The 15110-nt window shown below is 55.5% G+C and overlaps 1 protein-coding gene across 2 annotated transcripts in view; it reads right to left on the reverse strand.

Moving 5' to 3' along the window:
• The window catches only part of GNG7 (G protein subunit gamma 7), a 140196-nt gene continuing 125328 nt past the window's right edge, over positions 243 to 15110 (reverse strand). For both annotated transcript variants that reach the window (XM_018050780.1, XM_018050779.1), the window contains 2 exons: positions 6892 to 7010; positions 243 to 3486 (listed from right to left, as the gene is read on the reverse strand). In XM_018050780.1, the coding sequence (XP_017906269.1) occupies positions 3361 to 3486; positions 6892 to 6972 (207 nt within the window). In that variant the 5' untranslated portion in view covers positions 6973 to 7010 and the 3' untranslated portion in view covers positions 243 to 3360. The remainder of the gene's footprint in view (positions 3487 to 6891; positions 7011 to 15110) is intronic.

Consider the following 15110-nt stretch of genomic DNA (forward strand, 5'->3'; position numbering starts at 1 on the left):
TTACAGTTCATGGGGTCACAAGAGTCAGACATGATTTAGTGACTAAACAACACAGTACATTCTCTAACCAGAGGTCAGAAACTAAAGGTGACTTGTCTGCTGCTGGGTGCTGGGGGAAGGGGAGGAGTTGGGGTGGCAGGGCAGCCGTCACCACTGTCACCACTGCAGAAGCCAAGCCCGCACACCCCTCCCGGTCCCCGCGAGAAGTAGCCAGGGAGCCAAGGAAGGGCGGGAGGCGGGAGGAAAGGAGCAGTGAGCCTTTTTATTGTGGATTAATTCACTAGGTAGTAACAATTCCACACGATATTAAAACACTGCAGGAAAGAGGGTGTGGCACACCTGGATTTTTTTTTTTTTAATCAGAAATAAAAACCACTGGACATCCACACACAGATGGGGTAGAACCTGCTAGAACCACAGATTGCTTCTGAGAACCTGGTGACCAGTCTTTACAACATTTGGCAATAGTCTCCAGGGATGGGGGCAGGTGGGGGGGAAGTGGGCGGGGTGTCGATGTATGGCTTTTCAGGGGACCCAGCCGCAAGCTCTTGAAGGTCAAGTGACCTGTGGTGGCCTCCCCATGGCCCCGAAACTGCCCCTGATCACTCAGGCTCGGGGCAGAGGTCTAATGACTGTTTCCCGTGCACCTGGGGGCTGGAGCTGTATGAGCTGCCTGGAGGCTCAGTGACTACCAGACAAAGCTGCCAGGACATCAGAGAAAGAAAAAACACCTTCTGCATTCCCATGGGGTGGAGGTCACAACCAAATCACTTCGTTCTGGGCCTGGGGGTCACCTTTGGGGAGGATGGGGCAGGGGCATGGAATGGGGGCTGGCCCAGGGAAGCACTGCAGGCTTCAGAGAGGAGACTCAGCCATTGCCCAGCACCGCGCTGGGGCGCTTACAGTCTCCAAGACACCCTGAAAACCATATTTTCCTGCCAACATGCATGCCAGAAAAGCACAAGCACAACAGTGTCCTGTGTGCCCCGATGCTCCAGGCCTACCCTAGGGACTCTGATGTTGAAGAGGAAAAATAAGAAAGGGAAAAAGCGCATTTTCCTCTGCTGGAAGGAAGTCCACAGCAAGGCTCCTACTGTCCGCCACCTCCCTGGGCTCAGAGGCTGTGGGTGGGCACCTGGGAGGCAGCTGGGCAGGTGTGGCCTTGGGGCAGGGGCAGAGTGGTCCCCATGCTCTCTGGGGCTCAGTTTACCCAGACCACTGAGTCCCTGGGGTCTCAACCAGGGGGGGAGGGTGGAAGCTCTAGCCAAGGTCTGATTTTGCTTCAGGGTTTGCGGGGGTGGGTGGCCATTGGCTGGCTGAGCCTGGAGCCAGCGATGGGGCTTGCTGAACTTAGGTTCCCCCAACCCCCTCTGCCAGGGATCCTGAGCTTTGCTTTCTGCTGGCTTCTCCAGGGTCACTCGGTGGGGACATATGGTGGTGCTGGCAGGGCAGGGGCTGGAGAGAGAGGCAGCTCTGGGTCTGGGTGCTCCCAATGAGATCAGGACCACTTGTCCTCTTCGGGACCTGGCGGCGGGAGCCTGGGTCAGTGGGGGCTCAGGAAGAAGGCTGGGCGGGCGCAGACTGAGCTCTGGCTCAAGGGATTAAGGCTTCTGTCCCAGAGCGAAGGGTGATGGGTCAGCAGATGGCTCGTAGGCTGCCCTTGCTGCCCCTCTGCCCCTCAGGCTGAGCCCCACTGTGTCGTGGCTGCCCCCACCCCCACCCCTGGGGTGTGCCCAGGGTTTCTGGAATAGGCTTTGTTCCATCCTGTTGTTCTGCCAGGGGTGGGCAGGTGGGGCCTCCCCACCCTGGGCTGCAGTGTAGGGGTCAGGGGCTCGGGAGCTCTTCCCAGTCCAATTGCAGGTTCAGGGGAGCCAGGCTCCCTGAGGCCCCAGGTGCTCCCGGACCAGCCGGAGAGAGCTGGGTGCTGGGGGAGGGGAGCGTGGCCCTGGGCCTGCACTCTGGGGGTGCTGGGCACCCCACCAGCCTGTGCAGCCAGGCGAGGTCTGAGCCCAGGGGCAGGAGAGGAGCGGAGGCTCTGGGCCCTGTCAGCCCACATGCCTTGTGCTGGCTGCTTAGGACCCTCGCGCTCGGCCTGGGAGCCTGACACGCCAGGCTGTAGGAGCGGGCAGCCCCTGGAGCTCAGGCCGTGGGGTCCTGGTGGCTGCAGGTGGCCCCGGCAGGTGTGCATTCGGCCAGTCCTCCAGCCTCCTGCTCCTTGAACCGTCCATATCACAGCACAGGAAACAGCCATTGTAAAAAGCCCCCCACCCCGTCCCTCACTGGCCACTCCAGGACACCTTACAAACACTCCGGGTGGTGTGAGTGGAGTGGAGCACGGCGAGTGCCTCTCCGTGTCTGGGCAGAGGCTCCCATCTCCACGGCTTCTGCAGCGACTTCCAGACAATCCCACACCTTTTCACACCCGGAAGCACCAGGTGCCCCGGGCAGGTCTCCCCAGGTGGGATTTCTGTTGGAAAAACGGCCATGGAAATGCAGAAAGCGTAACAAAACAAAACACAGAGAAGCTAAACAGGGCCGTGGCATCTTAACTGCCAGCGCCAAAGTCTCCTGCTTAAAACTAAAGAAAACACAGCTGGACGTCACAGTGACGGGGGCCACAGGCTGAAAATCCCTTTCTGGGGTGGGCGGGAGCCGCAGCGCGGCTGGAGGGTGACGCAGGCCACAGGAAAGCCACGCAGCGGGGTGGCCCTGGGGGACAGTGTTTCACAGGCAGAGCTCCCCTCCGGGCCCCTACAATCCACGTGTGCATTGTTAGATGACCCGGCTTCGCCTCAGATTCAGCCAATGACGCCTGATCTTAGTGGTATGGAATTACAAGGTTTTAAATGAAAAGGAGAAAAATTTCCGCAAAAGGGTGCGTTATGTCTCTCTCCCCAACTCCCACCCAATGTTACTCCACTGAACAGCCTCCCACCTCCCCAGAAAAGCATCGAATCATCCACTTGGCAGAAGTCTTCCCAAACGGCCAAGGGTGTGAGACTTGCCACCTGCCCGGGCCGCCCACGCCAGCGGCGGATTCACCCACCTCCTTCCCTTCCCCCCTCCGGCCCAGTTCCGCCCCAGCCTCGACTCAAATGGCAGTTCAGTTCTCAGAAATTGTCACCACATTGCTGGGGCATGTCAGCTATTCCCCGCTGGAAGTGGCGGTGAAGCCCAGCTCCTGATGGGGCTGCGATAGTGGGTCTGGTAATCCATTTGAACCCAGACGGTAAATTTTACCCCATCTGGGCAGTGGTGACTGTTTGCATTTCTTTCGGAATTAAGAGTTTTCCTTGATTTGACGCCCTGGCCGGGGGAAGGGGAGCGGGGTGGAGGAGTTGAGCGAGCGAGACAACCAAGCTATAGGATAATACAAGGCTTCTTGTCCTTAAAGGGGTTCTCCGAGGCGGGGACTCCCACCAGCAGGGGGTCGTTCCGGGCGTGCTGCTCACAGTAGCTCATGAGTTCTGAGGAGGCTTTGGAGACCTGGATGTGGGCACAGGAGGAGAGAGGAAAGATGAGAAAGGGCCAAGGCTCCGTGTCCCCAGAAGCCAAAAGATGGAGACAACCCTAGTGCCTGTCACCTGAAGACACACACCGTGTCCCACACACAGGGGAGCACCACTCAGCCACAGAAAGGAGAGAAGCCCCAACACTTGGTACCACATGGACAGACCCTGAGGACATGGTGCTCAGTGAGAGGAGCAGACACAGAAGGACACACAGGGTGACTCCACCGACGGGAAAGGTGCAGAGCAGGCAGATCCGCAGACACAGAGAGTGGGTTCCTGGTTGTCAGGGGCTAGAGTACTAGCGGGGACGGTGACTGTTCACAGAGAGGGGGCTTCTTTTTGGGGGTGATGGAATGTTCTGGAATTAGGTGGTGGTGATGGTTACACAGCACTGTCAACACACAAAATATCATTAGTGGTCAATTTTGTGTGTGTTCTACTGGAATTTTAAGATTAAAGAAGCAGCCGCAGGACTGAGCCCCCTCCAGCAGAGCTTGTGTGGAGTCTGGAGGGAAGGTCAGGGGAGGGTTGGGTCTAAGTCTCCATGTCCATCCAAGAAAGGACCTGATTGGGGAGAGCCTGGCTGGCAGGTGGCCCGGCATGGGGGACAGGCCCTTCAGTGGCTGATTCCTGTGCTGTCTGACCAGTGGGGTTGCCGTGGCCATGGTGAGGAAGCTGACACTTAGGACCTTCTGCATGAGGGTCCCCAGAAGAGGAGGGAGGAGAGGAAAGGACTGCCCAACCGGCGCTGGGGAAGCGGACCTGGGGAGAGCAGTGGCTGGTGTCCGGTGCAGGGAGGGCAGGGGTGAGGGCAGGCTGCACTGTCCAGGTTGCCCGCTCCAGCCCCATTTTGAGTCTGGGGCACAGGCACACCTCTGCAGCCCCAGCCCTTGACTCTGTGGCAGGCCCCTCCCTACCCGCAGAAGCGCCGGGCAGGGGTTCTCTGGGAAGTCTGCAGAGGAGCCTCTGCATGGGCCTCGGCTAGGATTCTATTGCTCCACTGGGATCCCTGCAGACAGGATGCCATGTGCCTTCAGCCTCGTCTCCCCGCCGCTCCCTCAGGCTGGCCCTGCGGTCCCTGGTCACTGTCTTGGGGCCACAAAACCTCAGGAGGGACTGGGAGGGAGATGGGTCATGACTCTGTTCCTCCCCATGTTCAAAGGCTGCCAGGGAGCCCTCCCAACATCAAACGGGTGGGTGAGTCAGCGATCTCTGCCAAGGCTGGGTCTGGCGGAGGAAACCACTTCAACCGGGCTGCTCTGTCTTCAGCCTTGAGGAATGCTTTGAGTGCTCAGAGTCCTGGAACATTCAGACGCCTTGTGGGGGGCCCCCCAACCCCACCCAGGGGTTGCAGCGACCTCCTTCCACCTGGCTGGGCTGGAGATGCAAGGCACTCAAAGATCCTCACCCTCCCACCGCAGGGCCACGGGGCGAGTGTTTGCACTGAGCAATGACAGAGGATGACGGTGCTGGGGGAGGCAAGCCCTGAACAAAAACATGGGTGATGGCTGATTCTATGTGTTCACTTGGCGAGGCCACGGGCACCTGGCTGTCTGGTCAAAGGCCAGCCTAGATGTCTCTTATTGTTTGGTTGCTCAGTCGTGTCCGACTCTGAGACCCCATGGACTGTAGCCCGCCAGGCTCCCCTGTCCATGGGATTTCCCAGGCAAGAATATTGGAGTGGCTGCCATTTCCTTCTCCAGGGATCTTTCCAACCCAGGAATTGAACTGGGGTCTCCTGCATTGCAGGTGGATTCTTTACCAGCTGAGCTACCAGGGATGAGGTGAATGTTTAAATTTAGACGAGATGAACATTTAAATTGATGGACTTTGAATAAAGCAGATGACATGCCCTAATGTGGGTGGGCCGCATCTGATCAGTTGAAGACCTTCGGGAAAAAGACTGTTTGATGGCCTTGGGACTAGAGCCTCAGCAGCTCTTCCCTGGGTCTCCAGTCCATCGTTCAGCCCTGCAGACTTCAGAACCGCCAGCTCCACGATCGCGTGACCCCGGGCTTTACACTGCCTCTTGCGCTCCCTCCCTCTGTAATATATCGTCGCATATTTCTGACTAATGCAGTGGGCAGCTGGAGCCTGGCTAATGAGGGAGCGTAAACCACCAGCGTCTTCCTGACGGATACTCACTGGCCCTCGCCCGGCCACGTGCAAGCTGGGGTCTGCGGCAGGAGGCAGCTGCTTGGAGGTGGCTCGGCATACTTGGCAAAGTGGATGGGTTTGGTGAGAAGATGATTTTGAAAAGTGGCAGACACCTTTCTTGTGTAAGAGGCCATGACTGGCCCATTGGTCCTTATTCTTTGAAAGCCCTGGATGTCATCCTGATGTCCACTTGTGGACCTAAGATTCAGCTATATAAATGCATGTATCCTTCCACACACGGGAGCATCACCCAGCCATGAAAAGGAGAGAAGCCCTGACACTCGCTACCACATGGACAGACCCCGAGAACACAGTGCTCAGTGAGAGAAGCAGACACAGAAGGACACACAGGGTGTGACTCCATTGATAGGAAACGTGCAGAGCAGGCTGATCCACAGACACAGAGAATGGGTTCCTGGTTGTCAGCCTTGTCTGGGGAGGAGATGGGGGTAACTGCTAATGGGAACAACGTTTCTTTTTGGAATGTTCTGGAATTAGTCATGATGGTTGCACAACATTTTCAGTTCACCAAATGCCATTGAATTGTACACTTTAAAGGTTAACTTTATACAAATAATTTTTTTTAAAAAAGCCCGCCAAGGTGACTGCCCAGTTATTCAGTATCTTGTTTTGTTTTGCATGTTCCTGGTCCCTGATGGGTTAAGCATTTGTGAGGAGGAACTGCTTGTCCTTTTTCTTTAGCATAAAAATCAAACATGCTTATTTCTAAAAATGCAATCCATGCAGAAGTGGCAAAAGTAAACATTGCAAGGCCCCATGTCCTTGCTTGCCCAGGGCCACGTCTCTGACTTTTCTTTGCATCTATCACGACAAGGGAGTGGCACAGAGCTCTGAGGATGAGGGGCCAGAAGAGAAAGCGCCTGCCTCACGCTCACCCTCTTGGAGGGGCCCCATCCGGCCTTCTCTGGGGCCATCCAGGGATGGACCCCAAGGGCTGAAGGGCTCACAACAGACCTTGAGGCCTGCCTCTGGTCTCACTTGTTTATGAAGCACATTGGCACATCTACCCTCACAACAACCCACAACATAGCTTAATAGGAGGTATGTCTTTCTGCTGAGACAATGGAGGCTCGGAGAGGTTAGGTGAGTGGCCCAAGGTCACACAGCAAGTGGCACAGCCAAGTGCAAACCCCCACTGTCTTGCTAGCTTCCATGCCCACCTTTTGCTGTGGGTGTGTCCAGCGGCCTCTCCCCTACTCACCTTAATGCGCTCGATCCCAGCTTCGATGCGGAGCTGCTCCACCAGCTTCCGAGCCTGGGCTATGTTGTTAGTGGCTGACATTGTCTGCCATCAGCTCTGGGCCCCCGTCGTCCAGAGAGCTGGGTGGGGAACAGATGGACATGAGCTGACTCGTAAAGTCCTCGGACTGCAGGTAGGGGATGGCGAGGAGGGATGCGCCCCCCTTCCGGAGCCTCTTGGGGCCCCTAGCCTGGCCACCTTGCAGTCATGATGCCTATGTCCTCTGGGTCGTGGTGGGTGCGTGCATGTCCTCCAGTCGTGTCATGTCCAACTCTTTGCAACCCCATAGACTGTAGCCTCCCATGCTCCTCTCTCCATGGGGAATGGGTTGCCATGTTCTCCTCCAGGTGACCTTCCCAACCCAGGGATTGAACCCAGCCCTGGTGAGAGGTTTGGCCAAGGGCACCTTCTCCCACAGTCCCCTCCATGGCTGGTTGGGGGTGAGTGCTCCCCGGATATGACCACTGAAGGGCCCCAGGAGAGTTCACAAAACTTCTGCCTCCACTCCTGGCTGGCTCAGAATGGAGGGGCTTTCTCTGATTCCTGCACCCAACATGCCTGGCACTGGGGCTGGTCATTCTCTCTGGGGGCTGTCCTGGGCCCTGTGGGGTGTAGACCAGCCCTCTGGATGCCAAGAGCACCTCCAGTGTGACAACCAGAGACATCCCCAGATGGCCCAGTGTCCGATGGAGGCAGAGTTGCCCAGGGCTCGACCCCTGGCCCTGGGTGCTGGCAGATTACATGAGCAGCCTGTACCCATGGGTCTTGAGTACCCTACTCTTCCTCTGGAGGGTCTTGGCCAGTTTCCTGCCTTCATTTTGGTCATTTGTCCAGTGAATTGAAATGTAATTAAATATAAAATGTCTTGGGACTTCCCTGATGGTCCAGTGGTTAGGACTCCTAGCTGCCAATGCAGGGGGCCTGGGTTAGACCCCTGGTCAGAGAACTAGATCCCACATGCCACAACTGAGAGTCCTCATGCTGCAACTAAATAAGAAAGATCCTGCATGCCGCAGCAAGATCGAAGATCCCCTGTGCTGCAGCTAAAACCTGGAGCAGCCAAATAAATAAATATTTTTTAAAATACCCATTTCCACCTGACTTACATCCATGTTCAGTTAGTTACAAGAATGCTCTTTAGATGGGGCCACGTGGTATGGCGGGCTTCCCTGGTGGCTCAGACGGTAAAGAATCCACCAGCAATGTGGGAGCCCTGGGTTTGATCCCTGGGTTGGGAACATCCCCTGGAGGAGGGCACAGCAACCCACACCAGTATTCTTGCCTGGAGAATCCCCATGGACAGAGGAGCCTGCCGGGCTACCGTCCATGGGGTTGTAAAGAGCCAGATATGACTGAGCAACTAAGCACATGTTACACATACAGTATGGAGCCTTTGGGGACTGGCTTTGCTTTTCACTTGGCCTCATGATCTGGAGCCCCACCCTGGCAGCTGCGCTCATCAAGAGTCCACTCATGAGCAGGCCAAGTGGACGTCCATGGTGTGGGCCCCTCACCTGTCCAAGGACACCTGGACCAGTTTCTGGTTCCGGCCATGTCAGCACAGAGCTGCTGCAGGCATCTGTGTGCAGGCTTCTGTGTGAACATGAACCGTTATTTCTCAGAGATAAATGCTGAGGACTGCAACTGCTTGTTGACTTTTTTTTTTAAGACAGCATCTGTTTTCCACCAGTGGTTGCACCATTGTACATACCCACCAGTCATGTATGAGTGATGTTAATTTATTTTTATAATTTAGTCATGCAGATTTTTTTTCTTTTCCTTAAGGTGGTTAAAAATCCTACCTATTCCATCCAATCCCCATTTAGTGAGCCCTAGGATAGAGGTTCTCAGTTGAGATCATCCTGCCCCCTGGGGATACTGGGTGATGTCTGGAGACATCTGAGGTCTCCAGAACCTGGGATGTTGCTCAACCCTGACAGTGCCCAGGGCGGCCCCCGACAGTGGATGACCCAGCCCCAAATGTTGACAGCGCCAAGGCTGTGAAATGGAATCTGATCCCAGCTCACACTAGACAGTAGAATAAACCCTCGATGGTCAGATGGTGTGAACCAGGGTGACTCCAGGGTCTGTGAGTCACCTCCCCTCCCTCCCACTCAGGCATGTATTTATTTATTTATTTGGCTCCTCTGTACACTTGCAGGATCTTAGTTCGTGGGTCGGGGCTTGAATCTGGGCCCACGGCAGTGGAAGTGTGGAGTCCTAGCCACTGGATTCTGCCTGAGAATCCCCGAGGTGCGTATTTAGGTGTGAGCAGCATCTGAGGACCTCAGGGGTCATATGGTCAAGGAACCCAGTGTCCTGTGGGGTCCATGGGATCCCTAACCTGGGGCTCTCACCCACGGAGATCCTGTCCCCAGGAACACTGGGCGACCTCTGAGGACATCTGTGGTTGTCATGACTGGGGAGGGGCTTCTGGCATTGAGATCAGAGCAGAAAATGACCTAACCCCAGTGAGCGCATTGTCCTGGTTGAGGAAGCTCCCCGTGGCTGTGCATGGTATTAGTTCGATATGGAGTATGTAGAGTCCAGGTTCAGGAGCCCAAGTTCATGGGCCCCAGGGAGCCGCCCGGCCGGGCTGGCATTGACCCAGGTCGTTCAGCAGCAGTGCGTGCTTCTCTCATGATACACTGCGCCTGTTTCCCAGTCAGTAGATGGGGCAGTTGCCGAGAAGGAAAGGCAGATTCCAGGTTTTCAAAAAATTTCCCACTGGGCAATAAAAAGGAATAGACTGGGGACTTCCCTGGTGGGCCAGTGGCCAAGACTGTGCTCCCAATGCAGGGGGCCTGGGTTCAATCCCTGGTCAGGGAACTAGAGCCCACACACCACAACTAAAGATCCCCTGTGCTGCAACAAAGACCAAAGACCCAGCGTGTTGCCACTAAGACCCGGCACAGCCCAATGAATATTAAAAACAACAACGACAAAAGGAATGGACTGTGGAAGTGTACATCCTGGATGGCCCTCCAAGAAATCGCTCAGAGTGAAAAGGGAAGCCCCCAGTCACATGCTGTGTGGCTCTGCACACAGAACATCTCTGAGATGTCAAGGTAGTAGAGACAAGGAGGGATTCCCGGTTTCAGGGGGGCGGCGGCCTGGGGAGGGGTCTGGGGAGACAGGTGCACACCAGGGGTCCTCACTCAAAAGCCAAGTATCCAGACGGTGTGTGTGTGTGTCGGGGGGAGGTTCTCAGGTCTGCCAGGGTGGGGGGATGAACTGGCAAAGGTCTTAGTACATGTACACACGTCAAACCGCAGGAATCTGTGTCAACAGGTGATACAAGGCCTTTCTGTCGGTGATCTGATATAACTGTGTGTGAACCTACACTGATCTCAATCCAAGTTTCCATTAAAAAAAAAAAAAATCCCTTATGTGCTGCTGCCTGCCCGCCTGCCTCTCTGCCAGACATCCCGGCCCCTCTCTGGGCCAGAAAAGGCCTGAATGTGTCTGCTCTGGGTGCACGGGGCCCACGTGTGGGCTCCTGGAGTGCTCTGATTCAGCACAGCGCTTCAAAGCAGCCACAAAGCATCCAGCTCAGGGAAAACTGCCCTTGGTTCAACTTAAAAATACCGAAATTACGCAGTGCTAAATATAGACGCTGACAGAGAACAAACGGGGTGGCCCCATGGTGTGTTTTCCTTGGAAGGCTGGGGAGTCCTGCTCAGCACCCACACTTGGAATGTCCACCAGGACCCTGGGAGCCTCGAACACCCTGTGGGGCCACCCCAACCATGGCCTCCCTTGTGGGCACTAAGCCCCTCAGCGCTGCTAACTTCCTCTTCTGGGCACGATGCCCTTAAGAAGTGCCCTCCAGGCTGGGTTATAACCCCAGGCACCTGGGGATGGTCACAGGGGGCTCCCTTGGGTTTTGTGTGCTTGTGTGCAGGTATGTGTGCACACACGTGTGGGTGAGTGTGTGTCTGTGCATGAACGCCTATGTGTCTATGAGTTTGTGTGTGCATGCATGTGCGTCAGCGTGTACCCATGTGTGGGCATGAGTGGGCTGAGTGGCCAAGACCAGACGTGGCCATGTCACGCTACACAGACGGCAGACTGAAGCCTGGTCCTGGCGGAGGTAGGCCCAGCCCAGCCTGACTGCGTGCCCCCGGGGTTAGGTCAACTCCCTCGGGCAGGCACAGGCGCTGAGTCAGCCCGGGAACATTCCTCACCAGTGGCCTCTCCACCAGAGGCACGTGATGCCCCGGGCACCTGACCTGGCTGGGCCTGCCTGGGCCCAGCGGAGCCTTGGAAGGCCCTGGACACCAGGCAGGGCCTCGGGAAGCTGCGGGGGGAGAAGGTGGGAGCAGGCCCTCCAGGAGGGAGTGAGGAGGTGGTTGGAGCTGCAGGCCGCGGTCAGGTTCCCGCCTGGGGAGAGGCCAGTTCAGGCCTGGCGAGGCCGGGGGCATGACTTGGGGGTGAGGTTTGCCTAAAAATAGAAGCTTAACAGACGCCACTGGGCCCTGGCTGGCCTCCCAGTAAAGGGCCGGGAAGTCACTGGGGTCAGGTGGGCTCCCACAGAAGCGTTGAGGGCGTGTGGCAGAGAGGCAAGGGCTGTGCAGGCCAGAGCGTCCAGGATGCTTTGTGAGCTGGGCTGATGACAGACAGAGGGTCACCCCTGAGTGCTACAGACCCCACCCCGGGTGTCAGGCCCCAGTGCATATGAGGGTCAACCATAGCCAGGGGAGGGCAATGATTCTCCACAGTGGGCTGCAGGATGGCTGGATGCGGGGACACCTAGTTTGAACAGGATCACCTCAGGCCCTGCTCACACTAAGGCTGGACCACTCTCTGTGGGGATCTGTTCTGGGAGCTGTGGGGAGTGGAGCAGCCTCCCTGGCCCCTACACCCTTGATGCCAGGAGTCCCCCCTCCCCCCCGAGTTGTGATGAACCACAGATGTCCCCAGACACCACCCAATGTTCCCTGGGAGCAGGATTTAAAGCTTTTGTGGAACTCTCTTATCAGAAGACTCTCTGCAGCTAAAAGAGATTCTTTTAGGAAAATATAGTTTTTGGGGAACTGAGATGGTTCCACTTGAAATGAAGTGGTACTGAGCAAAACAGAAGTTTGTTTCCAAACAGGTTTTAAATTTCTTAGCATCTGGGAATTCCCTGGGATTCTAGTACTTGGGACTCCAGGCTTTCATTGTAGAGTGGGTGGGTTCAATCCTTGGTGGAGGAACTAAGATCCCACAAGCGGTTCAGCATGGCAACAACAGCAAAATATGAAACAAAATTTCTCAGTATCCAACAACCTGGCTGGGAGAAGTCACACAGGGTCAGAGGCTCCCTTGAACTCAACCAACAACAGAAGCGGGAGCAAGCACAGCCTTACGGGTGGGGGTGGGGGTGGGGGTGCGGGTGGGGGCAGGGTGGGAGGCAGAGGTCTTGCAGAAAGAGCAGACCCGAATTCTACCCCAGATTCCCAAGCCGTGCGGCTCTGAGCTCCAGTTAGCTCTGCTCAGTGCTCAGAGCGACACCCTGTCTCAAGTGCAGGGCCTGGCCAACCTCCAGGTCCCCAAGTTCCTATGCCGGGGGTCAGGGACCCTTGAGGTTGGCAGCCATGGTGGGCCCGCCCTACAAATACAGCTGCCAGGGAGACAGGATGAGAGACAAGGTGACCTAGACCTCCTGCGCCCAACCAACGTAGGGCAGGTTTGCTGGAAGCTGTTGAGAAATCTTGCTCCTTACGCAGTTTGCTGGCAGCTCGGTGGCCACTTTCCTCACCTGCCCAGGGGCCAGGCAGGGTGGGGTGTCACAAAGGATGAGGGAGAAAGAGGGGCAGAGTTTGAAGTGAATTGAGTTAAAAATAGGAGTTGATGGAATCAGTAGCAGCAGAGTCAGAGATGGAGAGATGTAGATGGTCTATTTCCTCCGCCAGACTGAATGCCTGCAGGTCCCTCCCCTTGAGCCCAGAAGCAGAGGTGAGACTGAGGTGAGACTTCCAGCTGGGCTCAGAGCCCAAGACACCGGTCACGTCCAGTCATTTTCCTGACATGAACATGGTTAGTGGCCTTTTACTGGTAGGTGATCCTCGGTTGTGAAACTCTCCTGCTAAGTCCACAGAGCCTCTGGTCTCAGTCCAGGGGACGAGGCTGTCTCCCTGTTCCTAAAGATAAAGTCTGGAAATGGGAGACCCTGGACTCACAGCCTGGCTCTGCCCTGGCCTGGGGCTGGGCTTCCTCAACTGGAGAAGAGGGTGGATGTTCTAAGAGCTGAGAATAGGACTTCCCAGGCGGTCCAGGGGTTAACATTCCACCTTTCAACCCAGCGGATGCAGGTTCGATCCCCAGTCGGGGAACTAAGATCTTACACGCCACGGGGCAACTAAGCCCACGAGCCACAGCTACTGAAGTCTGTACCCCCTAGAGCCTGTGCTCTACTACTGGAGAGTAGCCCCCGCTTGCCACAGCCAGAGAATGCCTACGTGCAGCAACAAAGACCCAGTGGAGCCATAAATAAATAAAATACAAAGTAAAAGCCAAGGGCTTCCTTGGTTAAGAATCGCTTTGCAATGCAAGGGACACTGGTTCCATCCCTCCTCTGGGGAGATCCCACATGCTTCGGGGCAACTGAGCCCACGCACCACAGCTACTGAAGCCCTGCACCCTAGAGCCCACGCTGCGCAACAAGACAAGCCACTTCAGTGAGAAGCCTGTGCCCTGCAACAAAGAGCAGACCCACTTACTGTAACAAAGACCCACCGAGCCAAAGAAAGAAGTAAATCTTCAAAAAATAATAAAAGCTGAGACTGGATCCCCATTGGTCATTCTGTGGCTCTAAGATCACAATGATCTATATCCCTGGCCTCCTCCTTAGCCATCTGGACCTTGGATAAACCTTTCTCTCTCGCACAATGGTGGCCAGCTCGTGTGGACACCCTTCTGATGAGGGCAGTGGGCAGAGCTCCACAGGGCAGAGATGCTCAAAGGTGCTGGAGGACCATTGAGAGAGTGAAGGATTTCCATCCCAAATTTGGGGAGGGGGATGGAAGCCCAGGAGTCTGGCTTTGGCGCTGCCTTTTCCTGCGGTGGAGGGTTTGCCAAGAGGCTGAGGGGGTCTCATGAGGCTAGGGGCACAGAGGTTGAGATCCAGGGCATCCTGAGGGGAGACAGATAGGGGAGCCCCCACCTCCTTGATATGAGCTGGGATAAGAGGGCTGCCTTCGAAGGAAAAGGTCCGCAGGCAGCAGACAGGCGCTCATGGCAACTGCAGCTGAGTTCTGAGTAACCTCAGTCCCCAACACCAGATTGATGTCACCCTAAATGCCGAGCAGAAGAAAATGGAAGCCCATCCTTTCTGGGGAGAAACAGCATCACCTTAGGCTTCACGTTTTTTCCACAAATGAGTCAGCAGGCACAGTATCCAGCACGCAATCAGGAAAGCCCAGGCAGGACTTCCCTGGGGGCCCAGTGGTTAAGACTGCACACTCCCAGTGCAGGGGGTGCAGGCTTGATCCCTGGTCGGGGAACTAGATCCCACATGGTGCAACTATAATAAGAGTGCACATGCTGCAGTGAAGACTGAAGATCCCGTGTGCCACAACGAGGACCAAATAAACATTTTTTAAAAAAGAAGAAATGACCAGGCACACAAGAAGACAGGACCGTATAAACAAAAACCGGCAGAAATAACAGGCTATTCCAACAGGCTCCCAGGGGTTCCATACACTAAAATCGACAGAGTTTAAAATAACTATATTAGCCATGCTAAGTAAGTGAGGCTGGAATTTTAGCAGCAAATTGGAAACTAAAGAAAAAAACTGAGTGTGTAGAAACTGACAATATATGAAATGGACACAACAGAAGAAGCAGTATCATTAAAGACAACTAAGGAGAAAATTAGTGAACCAGACAACAGCAAATATCCAGATCGAAGCATGGACCACATGAAACAAGGGAAGAGACACAGGATGCAGTAAGGTATGCCTGTGCGCTAAATCACTTCAGTTGTGTCTGACTCTTTGAGACCCCATGGGCTGTAGCCCACCAGGCTCTTCTGTCCATGGAATTCTCTAGGCAAGAATACTGGGATGGGTTGGTATCTCCTTCTCCCAGGGATCTTCTTGACCCAGGGATTGAACCCATGTGTCTTATGGCTCTTGCACTGGCAGGTGGGTTCTTTACCAAGAGTGCCCCCTGGAAGCTCTACTAAGGTCTGACAC

The sequence above is a fragment of the Capra hircus genome, chromosome 7 (assembly GCF_001704415.2).
Source record: "Capra hircus breed San Clemente chromosome 7, ASM170441v1, whole genome shotgun sequence".
In the NCBI taxonomy this organism is placed as follows: Eukaryota; Metazoa; Chordata; class Mammalia; order Artiodactyla; family Bovidae; genus Capra; species Capra hircus.